The following is a 19412-nucleotide window of genomic DNA, read 5'->3' on the forward strand; positions in this document are numbered from 1 at the left end:
TTATTGTGGAGGTTTTTGGGAAGAAAGGGGAAATTGATTTGTGTACATACAAAAATATATACTGTATATGGTCAATTAAGACATGATTAAAAAATGTGCACATAATGTAGGTAGTTTTACATATTTGGATTCAGCTCATATGTGTGAAATCACCCAATAGTTAAATGTATTCTGTGATATTCCACAATCAGCTGCAGCGTCATAACACCTCCTCATAAAATGACTCACAGTTACATGATATCGCTCAAATTTCTCCTTTAACACAAACAGATAATTAGCATTTTAGTAACTTACACAATACAGTTACATACAATAGTTCAAACAAAGTCTACAAACTAGTCATGGATGATGTAATGGTCTTCAACTACTGAAGCTCAGAAAGCTGCAGTTAAAGGCAGTTCTACCCAGTGGAATCAAGGGAGGAAAGTACGCAATGTGATTCTTTGGATTTCGCTCTTGAGATGCGTTCAGATTGGACTGGCTATCGGTGATCAGTTGAGTACATCATCAGCAACTCTAGTTTAGTAAAATATATCCATATCATATCCATAATTCCTATCCTTATTCCAGCTCTACACACTGTTCTCCCCTCAAGCAGCGGCTCACCTCCTTCTTCGGAGGCAGACACCAAAGACTAGACTAGCTAAATAAAATGACAAGAAAACATCAAGCCGTGATATCCATCCATCCATCCATCTCTCCATCCATCCATCCATCCATCCATCCATCTCTCCATCCATCCATCCATCTCTCCATCCATCCATCCATCCATCCATCCATCCATCTCTCCATCCATCCTTCCATCCATCTCTCCATCCATCCATCCATCCATCCATCTCTCCATCCATCTCTCCATCTCTCCATCCATCCATCCATCCATCCATCCATCCATCCATCGGTGGGCAGAACAGTGCGTAGGGCCTGAGTATTTTCACGTCTAACTTGGTGACTTAAGGATTGTGTTTGACCAAACCAGAGCTCTGATTGTTGGAACAGAGGGCAGTAACAGTCCAGCGCCACGCATCAGGGAACACTGAAGGAGCAGAAAGGAAACGCAGAGGTCATAATGCACAACATCCTCAATAAACACTTATGGGGATTTTGTAACTTATTTTCTTCTAAGGCCTTGTTGGAGGAGGGCAAGGTGGACTAGCCAAGGTCTGCATTATTCCTGAACGGGTGAAAATCATACTCCGGTTTATTGGCATTTCTTTAAACCAATCACAATCGTCATGGGCGGGGCTAAGATCTGGACGGGGTCTTGTTTTGGCGGCACCGAATCAATCCAGGAATGGAACGTTGTGGATATACTAGACTAACTGTTCATGAAAGGTATAATAAATATATCATATATAATAATATATAGTTTGTTTCTCTCATGATAATAATTTAAATGGATTTGAAACTAAGCGATAAGGTGCTGCTGTGTCTTTAATCAAGGTGAAAGATAAACATCTCATCTCACCGCGTGTTTCCCTTTGGCACAGTGAGTGACTTTTAATAATTAAAAAATAAAAGTACAGTACAGTTCATGTACACTGACTACATTCTTACAAAAAGTAACCGGGCTAGGATCCTAGGGACGCCTTCAGCTGTCCCCCATGCTGCTCCCACAGTGGAACTGGACCACAACAAACATCTCTCCCCAATATCTAAAGCTACAGTGTGTTCTTCTTCTTTTACTTTGGTCACATGCTAAATGTGGAGATGAGACATAATAATGGCCTCCATAAGCTGCTGTATGGAGTTCATTGGTCACCCTTCATATCCCCCTCGGCCCCTTTGGCACCACAAGGAAGATCTTCAACTCTGGCTAGGTCTGCAGGAGCAAGGCCACCCCAGCTAAAGTCCACTTGGAGGGATTTTCTTTGGTCTTCAGGTTGAAGGTCCACACGTATGTGGGTCCCCTCTGGCGGGTCTTATAGACAGGACACTGGTACACGTTCCTGCTGTCCTGTTTGTCCACAGGAATGGCCCTGATGAAGATGACGGGAACGGTCGGGGTGAGCTCTTTCAGGCGGGCGTCGACAATCATGCCAGTCTGAAAGAGAAAGGAAGTTTGGAGGAGAAAGCAGAAGGAAGGGAGGGAGGGAGGGAGGATGACAAACCAGTCGACCATAGACAGAAACATATCGCAGAGCTGAGGGAATTTATGAATGTTCCTTTGTGGGAGAAAAGAAAAGGTGTTTGACTAAACTCCAGTTGGGAGAACACAATGTTGTGGTACCCTTGAAGAGTGGGGAAAGTCAGCAGAGTGTGAGTGGAAGTCAAAAACACACAGAAACAGAGCGGTCCGTCTCATTAATTAATCCTCCTACACTTAGGGCCTGACTAACACAAGTTTCACCATGCATGCACACTGACTTTCAGGATCAAATGTAAATCCTGATGACTTTGGAAAAGCTGAAAGGACAAAGCCCTAATTACATCTGCATTCGCTATAAACTTTAGAGAGCTGTTAAACACCATAATGTCTGTTTGGGTAAATACACATAGTGGTCTCAATGATTCATTGAATTAGTTAAACGATAATGTTACTATGGTAACAGATATCTACTTTTATTGTATAATCTAATACACATACTGAGAGAATAACAGTGTATTACTCAGCTGGAGTGTCCATCACACAGTTTCATGTCTGCGTTCTGTCATATTGTTAAAGGTCTTTGAGTCCAAAATGAGAGAATTCCTTCAGATGTCTACAAACTGTAATGTGCCTTCCATTTGCTTGATTTCTAGTTCCTTTTAATGTTCTTTAATGTGTCTTTTGTGCTTTCTTGAAAAACCAGACTTTCCTGGTTAAATAACATCAGTAATCTTCCAGCACACAAGGTGTTTACCATGTACAGTATGTAGCTGTTTTTGATGTCTGAAAGCCCTCTGAATAAATGGCAAGCTTCATTAATAAAGATGACTTGTATGGCTGCTCAGATCTTCGTCCAGATGGAGCACCGCTGGTTTTCCACAGTGCTCTTGGCTCCTCGCCGCCAGTGGCCTTAAGGGCTTAGAGGAGGACATGAGGATGAGGAGGAGTTGTGAGGAACAGCTCGTCTGTCCGCCCGTCTTTTTGCCTGCGTCTCAAACTTTAATGAAGTAAAAAGGAACCACTCCTCCAAAGGGTGACCTAAGTGTTCAAGTGCACACTCTGCACTTTCCCTAATTAAGAAGTCTAGAGGGATGCTCCTTGAAAGCTGGGCGCGTATACAGTAGCTGTATGTATGGAGATAGTTAGAGCCCTGGGAAGCTGAGTAATGCACTGCGCTCCGACAGCTGAACACAAGCAGGATGCAAAGCACAAAATTAAACCACACAGGGATTGTAGAAAATATCAAAGTTACTTCAACTGACTCAGTTTAAAGATGCATTTTGAAGGGAGCCCACCTTATGTTCATGTGTTAGTTTGCCATTCATCATCATTGGTGTGTGAATCAAATTGTGCTGTTGTGGATCTAGTATCCACGCATTCCCTAGAAACGAGGCGTCAGCTGAACAAAACCATCAGTGAAGAACCTGTGTACCTGTGTGTCCCACCGTGCGCCCTCCATGTATAGCCCATGCACGTAGGCGCCTTCACGAGGCGGTAGAGTGAAGTCCTCGCGACTCTTCTTGGTGACATCACACTGCAGACACATCCTGTCCAGAGGCCACTCGTTCCTGCCATTCAAACAGAGATTTAATGTGGTACTCATCACCTATATTTCCAAGCTCCATGTCCTAGTGCACCACAGCCCTACCTGCGAGCCATAGCCTGCATGATGGCTGTGAGGAAGGACTGTGGATTGAAGAAGCCAGCCAGCCACACTGCAGATGGTAAGGCAAAGTCCGTGGACCAAGCCTCCAGCTCCTTGATCCTAGCCAGCAGGTCGGTGAACCACAGGACCAGGCCACACATGGAGGGGTAGGCCCGCTTGGTCCAACTTTCTGGCACCATGTCCAGGAAAATAGCATCCTGAAGGTTCTCCATGTCACCGGTCATGGTTAACTCTCCCTGAAGGGGGTGGGGGTGGCATGAGAGAATATTTAATAACCAACTGAGATCATCCATTTCATTGCCCAGGCGATTTCCAAGTTTGTTGTTAATATTTGTATTACTGAAAGGACAAACGATCATCAGCAACGCTGCTTTATTCCCTGGTACAGTGAGTCCTCCATGTGTCCTTATAGGGCTAGTTCATTAGCTGCTGTGGTGGCCAGCTAACTGCTAACATGCAAGCCAGCCTGGAACATGCTAGCACCACGCTAAGCTAAGGGTAGCACAAGGCTAAGCTACAAAAGGGTTTAGACTCTTTGGCTTTCTGTTCCCTCAAAAGTTCAACAAAGTTCACCCTCATTTTGTCCTCATTTTGTCCTCATGTTGTCCTCATGTTGTCCCCATGTTGTCCTCATGTTGTTCTCATGTTGTCCTATATCACTGTTCTTTTTAATTCCCCAAAATAACATGATTGATTCCACACAACGCTATTTGCCATATACAAATCTCTACTTTCATTAATTTTTGGGCGACTTATTCAATTTCATAATTATTATAATTATTTATTATTAAGTGGTTTTGAAATAATATAATTATTATTATAATTAGGTCTAAATAATTCCTAATTTCCGCTTTTGTAACTCAAACATTAGGTATAATTTCCTATAAATGAGGTTTACTGACCATAAATTCCAAAAATAACTGTAAAACTGTAATAATTTAGAGTTACGTTGTGTTGAAAACGTCCAAAAAAGGACAAAAACATTGAAAAAAAGGGTCAAAAGTGTTAAAAAAAAGGACAAAAACTTAAGTAAAAGTTAAACACATCAATGGAAATTATCAGCAAAAGTGTTGATTTTCATGGGAAGACAACACAAGGGTTAAAAGGTTTTCATGGGTCCATCAGAAATGACTGGAGAGACAACGTCCATGTCATCCAGAGACCACAGTACACTGGCTGCATTTCAAACTTGGAACATACTAATTCCTTTTGAATAAAGTTCTTCAGGTCAAAATCTACCATTTGTTACCTGGTCTGCTTGAACTTAAAGTTCCGGTTAGCACTGTCCAATAGCACTGCCTTCATGAATGAAGATCTAGCCACAATACAAAGGGAACACAAGTGAACCCTTCACCGTGGCAACACGCCGTGCTTAAATGAAGCTGCACCATCTCACTGAGGCCAACTTCCTGATAGCTGCTATTTGTTCCACTATTAAGACCAAATATGATTCCATTTGCTGGTACAGTGGTCTACGAGGCTTTTAAATCACTGATCTGATTTATTGAGGCTTGTAGTGTCGAGAGATCCAAGCCCCCTAACTCCCGAGAAACATTTTTACACATTTCTTCCTCTTTCTCTTCTCGTCTGACTCAGTCAGGCTTGACTTTTGGAGGAAATGAACGCAGACGTCTCATTCCTCTCTGCGAGCCAAATCTCTGACTCATCCTGACGAACTACAGAGCAAAGGTCTAGTTGAAAAGGAACAGTAATGCAGCTGCCTGTCGCCGAGCCAACGGGTGGGAGTCATAGTGGTTGAGACAAACTGAGGGTCTGTGCTGGATTTTGAGGGACAGTTCATGACCGTGCTCTAAGCAGGACCCTGCTGGACCAGTGGTTCTCAGGATGGGACCCGTGGACACCCCCAAGGGTGATTTTTAGTCTAAGTCTAACGTCTAAGTAAACTTTATTACCCACATTGACTATTTCTTCTTCTGCCCTTAGTTGGCTCAGAGTCTCATAACTCCCTCGTCATAGCCGCCCCTGCTCCCCTGACCTTAGATCTCAGGAGGTGGAGAGCTGAATTCCCGGGCTCCGTGGTGCTTTAACACACGCTTGCTGTCTTTCTGAATGCTCTGATTGATCTTTTTATAGGAACAAATCATCAAACCATGTCTTCTCTGGGAGGCTTTTAAAGTCTATATTAGGGGACAAATGATGTCATACGCGAGGTATGAGAGGAAACAACGGAAAAAGAAAATGTCTGATCTGATGACTGAAATATTACGATTGGATAATGTATATGCAGCATCACCTTCCCCTAATGTAAATAAGGAGTGCTTGTCTTCACAGGCTGAGTTTGAACATTTGGCATCAGCTCAAAATGACGATCTGTCCACGGCGAGTACGGAGACAAGGCGAGGAAACTGCTTTCTCACCATCTACGCTTGTTCCATCCATCAAATCCCTTGAGTCCAAACTCCCACTGGGGTACCCACTGACCCTAAGCCAATTAATGACGAATTTAACAGTCAACTGACCCCTCCAAAAGTATTGACCGGCGGGGTCAACTGTTCCAACCTCCAGCTGGAAGAGCCTGTACCATTGGAGGAAAGTCAAAGAGCGGCAGGTAAAATGCAGCACTCTACACGGGTTTCCTAATGAATTCTGCAGGAAGTTTAAGGATAAGATAGCTCCTCTTCTTCTTAAAATGTTTTTATACTCAGTGGATACTGTCTCTCTTCCCCAGACCATTTCATTGATATTAAAAAAGAATACAGACTCTCTTTTTAGTGGCTCCAATCAACCATGTTCATTACAGAATATGGACTACAAAATCCTAGCTAAGCTAGACCAGACTGGATTTATTAAGAATAGGTATACTTTTTCAAATGATAGACACCTATTTCATGTTATGTACAACTTGTCGAACTCCACTGAGCCTGAATTCTTAATATATACACTATTTCAGATATTCACAAATCCGTAGCTTTGTAAAGAATATTAGCTCCCTTTTCCCCTCCCAACCAAGAGAAATGTTGCTAGTGCCACCCCCGATTTCAAAAGGTGCCATCTTGCATGGATATGATAAAGTCCTGTCACTCAGAAGCGGCCAACTTTCAGCTGTCAAAGCCCAATGGGAAGAGAACATAACCAGGCCCTCTGGGAGCATTTTCTTTGTAGAGTACACTCTTCATCCCTGTGTGCCAAACATGGCCTGATCCAGTTTGAGTTAATACACTACACTTTTTGGCCAAGACTCAGGCTTTCTCAAGCATATCCCGACATTGATCCTGCTTGTGACAGGTGTAAAATAGCTCCAGCCTCTCTTATTCATCTGTACATATCATATCATTTTGGTGAGAGCTACTGGTCCAGGCATCTTTGGGACACTCTAAGGGGTTCTCTGTGTGACCCTGGACCCAAGTGTAGTGATAGTCCTGTTAGTAGTCATGGCAACCACAGTGACCCTGCAAAAGATCAATGCAGATTTTGTAGCCTTCCTAATGTTACTGGCTAGACAATCGTACTAATCCTACTTCGCTGGAAGTCCGCTTCATTTGAGTCCTGGATCAGAGATCCTCTCCATTTTAGCAGGCTAGAAAAGATTAAGCACACGTTACGTGAATCCTCAGCTAAATTCTTTAAGATCTAACAGCCTTTTTTTAACCACATCCAAACATTACAGTTCCACAGTGGGCCTCAGTGAAGCTGACTGTCCTCAGGCTAACTCCACTGACTCTCGACTGGACTGTTATATAAGAAACAACAAAGACCATCTTCTGTTTTTTGTATGCATCTGTTTTATACAATGTGTTTTGCATAAGTGTATTGAATATATGTGTGTATTTAGGTCTATGTGTGTGTGCATGCATGTGTATATATGTAGCCATGCACATGCTTAGACTCGTCTTACTTTTATACATGCTTCCCTTCCCATGCTGTGCCTTTTTACTTTACTTATTAATATTATTATTTTTTATTATTATTTTTATCCTATACACAATTGCAATGAAAATTGTTGTTCTTGAAAAACTGCTTATGAACGGAGTCTGGAAAAAATTAAAATTAAAAAATAAAATGAAGAAAGATTCTTGTCGGCGTCTCCCGCTCCCAACCACTCCCAGCGTAACGTTCCTACTCAATGACAATTAATTAATTAATTATTACTCTGGGCCGGCTGGCGAGCCGGCCCAGAGTAATAATTAATTAATTAATTGTCAATAACACGTTTAACTGACAGCACTAAAGAAGACACTTTAAATATGGTAAGTACACACAATACAATATGCAACACATACATAAAACACTAAAACAATAAAGCAATTCATAACTAAAACTAAAAAAGACAATCCAAAGTAGTGATGGGCAATACATTGATATTATATCATCTTAAATTTTGGATATCGTAATATGGTTTTAAAGGCTGCATTATAGTAAAGTAAGGTCATTTTCTGATCTAACCACACTGTTCTATTTTTATCCTCTACCCACTTATTCATCATCACTGAAGATTATTTATCAAAAATCTCATTGTGTAAATATTTTGTGAAAGCACCAACTACGATATTGTATCGTATGGTATCGACATCGAGGTATTTGGTGATGTTTGATTTCCCTAATCTAAGAGCAGTAATCCCAGTGAGAAAAGAGAAGGTAAAGTTCCCGAGGGCCCTTCCTCGTTCTTATTGCTGCAGCCACACCTGATTGGCTGCTTTCTGTTGACCTGCTGCTCCATGTGATGAGACGATGAGCTGGATCTGTCTAAAAAGCTATTGTCAGCGATGTCAGTGTGGTCCCAGTGGTTACCAACTGAGTCCACGCTGTTACCATGGTGATTAGGGCTTCACGATTTGTAATAGTTTTTTTTATCGTAATCTCAATATCAACTGGCGCAATAAACACCGCAAGTTGTAAGATGAAAACGGAACTTTAAATGGTTCAATAAATGAAAGAAATAACTCCCTTTATTTGGTTTTAAATTCAACAAGCAGTTTGTTCTATTTCAGCAGAATACTGAAAGCAGCAGAAATTAGAACACTTAAATATCTGTTTATTAATTGCAAGTAATTCCTTTACTGCAATATTCCACAATGTTTTCCCATACAGCATATTTGCTTGTTTGGTGCAGCATGATGGGGACCATCGCCCCCCCGTCCTCACCTTGAGTCCCAGGCTGAGCTCGCTCAGGGAGCGCCTCATCTCCTGGGTGAGCAGGTTCATGCGCTCACACTCCTGCAGCGCCACCACCTGGTAGGGAGTCCTCTCCTCTGCCTTCGCCAGCAGCTCGGCCATGTTGAACTCCTCCGGGAGCTTCTCCAAGATCTCCTCCAGCACCACACGCACCTGATAGTGGGGGAGCCAGGGAATGGGCAGCAAAAAAAAAGTTGAATTTCTCTTACAGTTACGAGGATACTCAGGTAAGACACAGACGAGGAGAGAATGCTCCATGAAATCAAAGACTGGCGAGAGATTGGGGTTATCTGTGTCAGATGAACTCAGTCGTGCCATGCAGACAGCCTGAGAAAGCGTTACAGTTTGAAATAGACAGTCTCATAAATATTCATGAAGATTTATTTTGCAAGGCAGCTCTTTGTTTTCAATAACAGTCTAATCCCTCCAGAAAATCAATGCTCACATCATATTTTTGTGGGTAAGATGAAAAGTAATGCCCGTGTCAACATTTTCCCAAGGCAGCCGGCGTTAGGGATCAATCAACGGATTACGTGCCCAACAAAGGATATGAGGTCATCATATCTATGGATTTCAGTTAAATATCTGATCTTGGTTTGGCAGCTGCTGGCCACGCTGAGTACAAAGGGAGTCTCGTTGGTAAGCATGGCTGTCATCACATGCCACACACACAACTTTAATTGTTACCATGGAAACTTATTGTGAAAAGGCACCGAACAAACTGAACCAGGATTAAGCTTAAACCGGACTCCGAGTTGATGAGACCAAGTCCACTGGTCGTCACAGAGCAGCAGAGATAGGGTTTAAGTGATGATGCTTTTGAAGTTGGAAAATAAACAGCCACTACATTATTTGAGGCCGTGCTGCTATTGGAACGCTAGCAGGAGGAACCGAGTGACCTGGCGGAGAGAAGCAGCTGCCGGCAGTGTGTAGAGCCTTTATCTCATGCTGTGACAGTCATGGATGTAAACTAGGACCAGTGACAGAAGGCGTCTCTGGTGACAGCAGGCTCTCTGATTGATGTCTTGCCATACAAACTAATGGTAGACTAGGCCAACTGTGTCAAATGGTGTGTAACTCTAAAAACATTTTCAGCATGACATTTCAGCATGATTCCAGAAATACCATTAACCTTGATGCTGCAATATGTTGTATTATGTTGCGCTGTGAGTGATGGTCACAGGGCAGAGATCCAGAGGAGCTGTTGGGGAGGGTTTCAGGATGAGAGGGGACTAAAATGTAAAGGAAACCTTGCCACCAGTCATTTACACTGAACTAAATGCTTTCACAAGCATAGTTGTGTTTTTAAAAATAAGGTTCAGAAAAGAAATCAGTCTGATGGTAAGAGAAGTAACAGAAAGCCGAATACATCACTAACATTGTGCAGCTTGTTTCAGGCCACAGTAAGCATGAATGACTTTTTAACAAAGCTAACACTACAACCAAGACCCTTACTCGTGATATTGAAAAAGCGACACTTGCTCCATTGAGGGAGTGCACGAGGCTGCACTCTCTCTGACAGAACATTTGTTTGAGCTTTTACACTCAAATAAGCTTGATTTCAGAGCAGTACTGAACCAGAAAATGGCCATCCCCTTTAAATCACCCTGGGTGCTGCCAGAGGCCCCAAACAGTTGGTCTGCAATTTATTTTCTATTCAGTATGCAGCAGCTTCAGAGAATGTCACCTGTTGTCAGCATACATTCAGGATATGGTGCTCAGACCAGAGTTTAGAGAGACAGTCGGCTAGGTGCCTGTGGTTTACATATCTGCAGCGGTATGAGGGGATAGAGTAGGTCTAGACCACACTCTAGAACAATTCTAGAAATGAAATAAACTTCATGCTGTGCAGCCAAACATTCATAAGGTACAAAACACACTGAATTAAGTAACAACATTTTAGCAAAATGAGTATAAATGGATGCACAAGACAGCTGTTGAGGGAAGGGTGCAGTCGTTACACAACTGAAATCTATCTATCTATCTATCTATCTATCTATCTATCTATCTATCTATCTATCTATCTATCTATCTACGTTGAGTTTATTAATCTATTGATGGATAAAAGAACTGGCAGATAAAAAAGATGATGAATATTAACATTAGTTTCAGTCCTATTCCTTTACCATATAGCTGATTGGGGCTACTGTTCCTAGTTGTTGCATATATACAATGTAGTGTAGTCTGCTTCCAACTATATAGTGGTTTTACCATTCAAGATTGCCTTTGTGCACAAAGTCTACCGAGTAATGTTGGCCTGGACTGCACAGAGCTTATACTTTTGGACAGGTAGCATCCAATAAACACTAACCTTTTCCTCACGCGTGGTCCCACCACCCTCTCCGACTCCTCCGTCCCTGGGCTGCATCTCCAGCACCGTGCGGAAAAGATTCTCCGAGGTTTGTGTGAGGAAGCCGATCTCGGCGTTGGGGTGAAGGCCATACAGGTAGGGCGACTCGGCAGGTAAGGTCTGATCAATGTACTGGAGCAGAAGAAAACCCATGTCACAACTCTGGTGTCATCAAAATATATCCTCACCTCACCTACGGACGTCATGGATTTCTGTGTGAACCTCAAATTCAGAACTTTAAGGAAGCGTGAACATGACAACGACATGAATACATGTTTTTGACTGAACAAGACAACATTTAAACACTAATCCTAATTAGTTATTTTGAAAGCACACAGTTTGGTAACTCCATTACTTTGTGGCAGAAGAGCAGTCTTTCTCTCTCAGATGTTGCTTGGTATTGCTGAGAAAGGACAAGAACGGGAGTGTGTACATGATGAGATTGCTCTGGGTGAGAAACAAACACTCAGCATCGATAGACAGTCTGTTAATGACCACAGCAAGAAGGAAATGTGGCATTTTCCATCTGCTAGTCCATAATGATTTCAATATGCTTTTAAGTTGTTGCGGATGAAAGTGGAAGCTCAACTGAAAAGGCTGCTTTTGGTGGGGCACATAATCCCCTTTAATCATAATGTCCTGGTTACAGTTTTGATGGAAAATAGATTGGCTTTTAATACGGAAACACTTTGTAGTCAGCTGGTTTGATCTGTACCTGCTGGCTAACGTTTGCTGATTGGATACACCTGTGTGTTGTTGAAAGAAGAGTAAAACTGCTGAGTCACTTCCTTCTGGGTGCCCCTCCCACCCCTCTCCTCTCCTAAATATACTGTAAGTTTGTTTGGGATGGTTGTGAGGGAGGCTCTAGCAGACCCAAAGGGACCCACAGGGACCCACAGGCCTTTATGGTCCCTGTTCTTCAGCCAAATTCTCAGCCACTCTGGCCTCTGCTTGGCTGTGTGGTGACAGCAAAATGGAAAACGCTCTGGTGCTTCCCAACGGGGGCACTATGACAAAAAGGATGGGCCCGTTGAGCGCCCAAATGGGGGGGGGGGGGGGGGGGACTAAACACAAGTGGTACATCCCACTCCCTCGACTGTCTGCAAGAAGCACTGTTATTCATGGGAATGTTGTCAGTTGTCAGTTTTTCTTAAGGGACACCAGTGAAGCTGGTTGTAGCTGTCCAAGAAGGAAGTTTAAAAAAAAATGTAAAAGAGAAAAACCACAGTATGTCTGGCTTTGCTTCATTATTCATCTCTGAGAATTATCCGTAACATCTGACACTGTTTTGGGGGGGCGGCCCGCCCCGCCTGAAGGAATGACAAAATTATGTAACTATGCTACTTCCACCCAAAAAATAAAGCTGTTTTTACACATACAGGTAATTTGCTTCTCCTATCTCGCCTTAAAAATTCTATTTATTTTAACTTTAGCGACGCGACCATGCCCCCATGTTCACCTGTTGCTGAGTAACGTACATTAACATCCCGTGGTTTCGTTCACTCATTTTCCGCTTGAGAGATCATTTCAGAGGACTATCTGTCACATGACGAGTTAAAGCTGCTCCTTCTGCTTCTGCCGTCGTAGCTTCACGGGCACACACACGGAACGCCAGCCACAACGTCACTTCTGTTTACCTCAGGTAGCTTTGTTTTAACGGAAGAAATAACCATATCTGACGGACAGGTAAGGAGAAGCAGCACCTGATGCTGCCAGCAGCTCATGGATGTGCACAGATTGTAGGTAGCAAGAATTTGACCAAACGCAGGCACTGTACCTTACAAAACACAGTTATAGAATGTAATCTATGGTTTATCATGGTGAAGATCTTGGTTGGCGATAGGGTGGAGTGACTAGGGGGCGGGGGCTGAGCAGCTAGCTCCATCCCTTAAGTGATTCTTGACAGAAATACAGAAGCAATTAACTAAACAATGTTAAGTCAAGGTCCTCTTACTACATTTTGTAACATATATATACATTTACATATACACATATATACACATCTATTTATGGTCTTCATCAGCAAATGAATGTTGCTCAGTTGTCATGGCGATGGCACTGCAGTAGAAAACTCCAGAATAAGCGGGATCTTGGGATTTTTCACAGTAACTGCAGTTAGCAGTGCTTCGTTGGGCAGAGCAGGGTTATATAAAATGCCACAACTAATAAGAAGAAGAAAAAGTCCAACCAAAACAATGAGAATGGTGTACATGAATGATAGCGCTTTAAGGGACTGTTGTTGTTTGTCCTAAGGCATGCTGGGATAGACTGATCCACCTTCCATAGAGATACATGGTTGCTAGCTCAATATCTACCACATGTTTTGCTGCATATATATTAGTATGTGTGCTCCATGACTCATCTAGTTCCACTTATTGTGATTTGCATCCCTCACAGACCCCCACCAGAGCTGTTCCACCTCACAGACACATGTATACGACAAACTACAAGCTGTGCTGTCCCAGGCACCCATATGGGAAGAGTTGCATTGTTATTGACCTAGCATTAAATTGTGGAACTCTACACTGTACATGGGGAAAGTGGTGTTGAAAAAAACTCTTTATTATAGTGATTCAATTTTAGCAATATTAAACCAGCATTACTTTTGTTGGAGGCCACATAGAAGCCCCTTGGGGGGAACACCTAGAGTGCTACTGCTGTAATCCTTAAAATAATAATAATAATAATTTATAAGTTATACTGTTTATTGATCCTCAGTGGGGAAATTACTATTTACACTCTGTTTTGTTAGTGATCACTACACACAGGCCTGAAATACACACACATGCTCAGGACCTATTCATGCACAGATAGAGAGATATCAGAGTGGAGAGGGGGGGGGGGCTGCCCCTTGCTAAAGAGCACCTGGCAGTGCCCTTATGGACTGAGCTACTGCCACCCCAGCTATATTTTCTACCATGTAACTATTGGTTATAATAGTTACTGGATTTTCATTTCTGTTATATTGGTATGGCTTTTGTTTTGTCTCTTTACATTCCGGTTTTAATTTAGTACTTTAACTGAGTGTTCTTTAACTTTTTTTTAAACTTTTTAAAGCTTGAAGAATTTGAATGTCCGTTCTATGTAATGCAAGGCTTGGATTTGGCTGATCGGAGTGTGCCTCACCTGGTGGTAGCTGTTGTAGTCCATGTTTCCGGGCAAGGGGAATCCAGGTGCTAGGTGCAGCTCTCCCTCCATCATCTCGGGCTTGATAAATTCCTCCAGGTAGGTCCGACACAGACGGCGGTCCCAGTCGTCCGTGATGTGACCTCCATACATGATCTCACCAAACAAGTAGCGCAGGTCATCATATGGAACCTGGGATAAGAGACGGGGGGGGGGTGGTGGCTTTGTGTTGTTTAGCTAAGGTCACATGTGTTTCGATTTTCAATTAAGATTACAAACGCTGGTGTTTGTAATCCTTTGCAAAGGAATAAAAGCAAAAGCGAAACACATGTACCTTAGGATTGGCCTCCAGGTAGTTGTAGAGGACGTTGATGGAAATGGTGAGGTCTCCAGTGTTAAAGGGGTATGATCGGTTCCAGCCCTGAGGACCGAACTTCCTCCTCTCTGCCACCACCGCATGGAAGTAGCACAGGGCAAACAGAATGCTCTTAAACTCATTCTCCCGTGCACACATCTCCAGCGTGTCCTGGAAAACAACAAAGCAAAGAGCCTCCTGAACTGTGCAGCTGCATTAACGGAAAGTCGTGGCAGGCAGCGCTGTGATCTGTCCCCAGCCGTGTGGCACACTAACAGACAGACAATAACAACGACTAGATAGCAATAAACCCAAAAATGAGATTCCCTTTTAATTGTCACAACTTGTCAGGCGCTTTAAGCCCCCAACTGTCTCCTGGGCTCATTATTCCAGACAAGCAAATAAAAAAGTGGACGTAAATGGCATTGTAATCTCTGGGGGGAGAGCTAGTTAAATAAGCATGCCAATAACCCCTATGGAAATAGGAAGGCTAAATTCTCTTTACTCCAGCATGTGTCAGGGAGAGTGCTACACTAAAGGCTCTTTAACTTCCCCTCCTGCAGTTCCCTGGGGAGTTGACTCCTACCACACACAGAGACACACGCACACACACACACACACATGCACACAGACAGACAGACACACACACACATGCACACAGACAGACAGACAGACAGACAGACAGACAGACAGACAGACAGACAGACAGACAGACAGACAGACAGACAGACAGACAGACAGACAGACAGACAGACAGACAGACACACACACACACACACACACACACTCAGAGATTTAGTTAATATTCTGCACTGTACTCCTCTGCTCAACACAGCTGAAAGAGATGCATAGCCTCCCTATTCATGGCCTGTGGACTGGAGAGAAACAACAGACTGCAGCGAGGACACACAAACACACACAGGCATGCACATGCACTGAAAACACACCTCAATATGTCTGAACTGACAGAGGTCCATGATTAGCATCAGGGCTTGTGTGAGTCTGAATAACTACAAAATATGACAGACAAACTGAATCGATCAGCAAACAGAATTGCAAACCCATAAGAGCTTATTTCACAACAGTATTATACAAGTGTTACATCAGCAAAAAGCTGAAGCATTGTGCCAGACGTTAACTTTAGCCCACCCAAACTCCATCTCAGAGACTTCCGGGGTCGGTATAGGCAGTGGAGCTATACACGCGTCTCCCAGTAAAAAGGTCAAGGAAAAAAACCTGTCATTTCTTTGGCTGAGCGCTGGCTTTAGCCACGCGGGTGGGCTATTACCGAGAGCTAGCCTAACATTGATTAGCTTTCACTAAGTACACATGACTCAGGAATATTCCCTCATCCTTACCTCAGTGGACCTCGCTATGGGTCTGCAAAAGGCAGAACCCACAAGCACGTAGCACTTATCAGGCAGATAGACATCAGCGAACTAAGGATCATGGAAATGGACTGGGAAGAAGCCGAGCACTCAGGTAATGGTGCGGGGGAAGATGCATTGGCAGCGAAGCACTGTGGTAATGGTAAGGCTTAGATAGAGAGGAGAACTGATAAGGTAGAAAAAGGGAGAGGCCACTACAATGCTCCAGCTACAGAGGCAGCAGCTTGAAACCGTCTCGCCAATAACCAACAAAAAGTAGCAGATAGACTTAGTTGTGAGCTCAGTAACGTATCTCCATGCAGAATAGAACCACACCAACGTTTGAGCTTAGCATGTGCTACGTTCACATGTGACCTCCATGGGTCAGAGGCATATCCAGGGTGAGTGAAAGGTGACTCCGCATCTGCCTGCTCCTCCATTTTTTGCAAATTGGCAACTTGATGTGTGACAATGTGGAGTGAAAATGGGCACGTTGTGTCTCAGCTGCCACTCAGGGCAACATCCTTTAGAGGAAGGCAGCATGTATCAACACAAAGTATCCATAGCCCTGATGGAGTAAAGATGCCAGGCTCTTTAACTGTTACTGGAGTAACTGAAAGATGATCCCTGAACTGTCTCCTTTCAAAGAGTTCTATCCAATTAAATTGTTTAGGATTTTAACAAGAAATACTCATATTAAGGAAGTATTGACATCATTTGATGGGACCTTTAAAATCAGAAAGCTCCTTTCAGAGTGTTTTATTGAAATACATGTATTGGAATATAATTACGAACACCTTGTAGGCAGCATGTTATTGTATTGTTAGTGTAGTTGTATCTGACATCATTGGTGGATTTTCTTTGTGAGTCAGTGGTTTATCAGTAAATCAGATGACGTGCAGAATGCCTCTGGGTACCTGGTTGAAGTTGTCCAGGGACTTATGCAGGTTGGCGTGCATGCCGGTAGGCGGCTCATTGGTGATCTTGATGGAGTTCTCCAGGATGCCCTGCGGGATGATGTGGCCCTCAGGGGTAGACGAGGGCTCAGCACTGACAAACACCCTGAAGTTGCGATGGCTTCCCTCTGCATGCTGCTCCAGAAGTTTCTCTAAAGTACCCAGCCAGCGAGCCACCAAGTGGATGTTCTACAGGGACGAGGATCAGCAAGTATAGGGTCAAGAAGCAACATTGCACGATAGTAGTAGAAAACAGGCTTGTTGTTAATTATCCTCTGTGAGGGTAGGGAGCCTAACACCCAGATGATGATTTCTGTTGGATATCTGTGAAGGTCTGTGCTGTAATGAATAGTAGATTATAGCTTAATTTGGTACTTGATACTGGAAGTGCCCATATGATTTATGTTTGCAATGACAACTAGCAAAAAGGAGCAATTAAAATGTTGCATATTCTCTTCTCTGCACTGTGACTTTGATGTGGCACCAAATTATATGGTACATAGCACTTGAAACCCATTTCTAGGTTGCTGACATTAAGCGAGCCTTCTCCGGTGTAAGACTTTTCTGCATATTCATCTCTCAGTGTGGTGCGGGCAGTGGAGCTGACTTGTACTATCACACAAGCATGGTTGAGCTCAATTTTCCATCTCAACTGTCCTGACACTTAAAGGATATCCTGTGAATGATAAGGAGTCAGCCAGGCCCCCCACATCTTACCATGCAGCACTGCCCATTCCCTAAATCTAATTACAGCACTAATAACTCCAGTCATTAATTCATAAGCCTCTTTACTTTCTCATTTCCCTTTGCTCACCATATTTAATCTTTCTTATGATGGCTGAAGTAAGCCCTCTTTCTGAATGACGGGACATGACAGCGAGACCAACGTCAATTTTTGGAAGAGTCACAAAAAAAAAAAAAGAAACGGCAAAAACAAGTTTGACATTCTGTGAGAGAGAAAGTCCGTGAGGAGCTTGAAGCTGAGACAAGGATGAGTTAATTTGCCTCTTGAGAATAATGAATGGTATACAAATTAAAAGTCTGAATTCAAGAGCTTTTTCATCAAGCCAGTACAACCCTTCCTCTTGGCGTGTAAATAGCTTGGCAATAAAGAGAGAAAACAGAGGAAGTCAGAGACTGCCTCAGAACTCGTCACTGTAATGAAACCATTCATCCTCTGGCTGCAGGGGGAGAAGAGGGGGAGGAACAGAGAAGAGAGAGAGAGAGAGAGAGAGAGAGAGAGAGAGAGAGAGAGAGAGAGAGAGAGACCAGCAGGCCAACAGACAAACAAACAAGACAGAGGAGCAGCCTCGTTTTTATGGCTTTTTAATTAACTTTCAGGTGCAACATTTTTTGTTCCCTCAACGTCTTCTTGATAACGGCCTTCCAGCCCCTGTGATGACTGCGCTGATACTACATCACACAGCCACCTATTTACATAATAATATCAAAGTTGAATCTAAAACCCATTAGAAGACACAACTGGCAAGGTCTTTGATGCATTGCTATCAAACACAACCTGAGGGAAAGCACAACGGCACATTGGACTGTCACAGTGGCCGTGCACACACACGCTGGCTCCTCAACAAGCAAATGCCAACACAGGCAGGTGCGTGCACACTTTCACGCACGCTAAACCACATTCATCAAGGAGCAGCGCTGAAGACAGCTGCACAGCTGGGCTCCTGCAGGGGAGACGTCAGACTCCAGACTGATGGAGAAAGACAGCCAACACCACTGAGGGACAACACCACTGAGGGACAAACAGAACTGAGGGACAAACAGAACTGACATGACTGAGGGACAACAGGACTGAGGGACAATTAGGACTGACATGACTGAAGGTCAAACAGGACTGAGGGTCAAACAGGACTGACATGGCTAAGGTACAAACAGGACTGAGGGACAAACAGGACTGAGGGACAAACAGGACTGAGGGACAAACAGGACTGATGGACAAACAGGACTGAGGGACAAACAGGACTGCCGTCCCACTGCAGGCACTGTCTGAAGGCTGCTGTGTTAGGGTTGCTGTGTGTCAGGGTTGCTGTGTGTTGGGGTTATTGTGTGTTAGTGTTGCTGTGTGTCAGGGTTGCTGTGTGTTGTGGTTATTGTGTGTTGGGGTTGCTGTGTGTCAGGGTTGCTGTGTGTTGGGGTTATTGTGTGTTGGGGTTGCTGTGTGTTGGGGTTGCTGTGTGTTGGGGTTATTGTGTGTTAGGGTTGCTGTGTGTTGGGGTTGCTATGTGTTTGGGTTGCTGTGTGTTGGGGTTGCTGTGTGTTAGGGTTGCTGTGTGCTGGGGTTGCTGTGTGTTTGGGGTTGCTGTGTGTTGGGGTTATTGTGTGTTAGTGTTGCTGTGTGTTGGGGTTATTGTG

At 43.5% G+C, this 19412-nt stretch overlaps 1 protein-coding gene across 1 annotated transcript in view; it reads right to left on the reverse strand.

The window, feature by feature from the left end:
• Positions 1-905: 905 nt before the first annotated feature.
• Positions 906-19412, reverse strand: part of LOC117937069 (dynein heavy chain 9, axonemal-like) — a 114749-nt gene continuing 96242 nt past the window's right edge. The window contains exons 71-78 of the mRNA XM_034860727.1: positions 17001-17228; positions 14696-14887; positions 14362-14553; positions 11197-11367; positions 8856-9038; positions 3735-3988; positions 3519-3654; positions 906-2041 (exon numbers count right to left, since the gene is read on the reverse strand). Coding sequence (XP_034716618.1) covers positions 1814-2041; positions 3519-3654; positions 3735-3988; positions 8856-9038; positions 11197-11367; positions 14362-14553; positions 14696-14887; positions 17001-17228 — 1584 coding nt within the window. The 3' untranslated portion in view covers positions 906-1813. The remainder of the gene's footprint in view (positions 2042-3518; positions 3655-3734; positions 3989-8855; positions 9039-11196; positions 11368-14361; positions 14554-14695; positions 14888-17000; positions 17229-19412) is intronic.

This window comes from Etheostoma cragini, chromosome 21 (assembly GCF_013103735.1).
Source record: "Etheostoma cragini isolate CJK2018 chromosome 21, CSU_Ecrag_1.0, whole genome shotgun sequence".
Classification (NCBI taxonomy): domain Eukaryota; kingdom Metazoa; phylum Chordata; class Actinopteri; order Perciformes; family Percidae; genus Etheostoma; species Etheostoma cragini.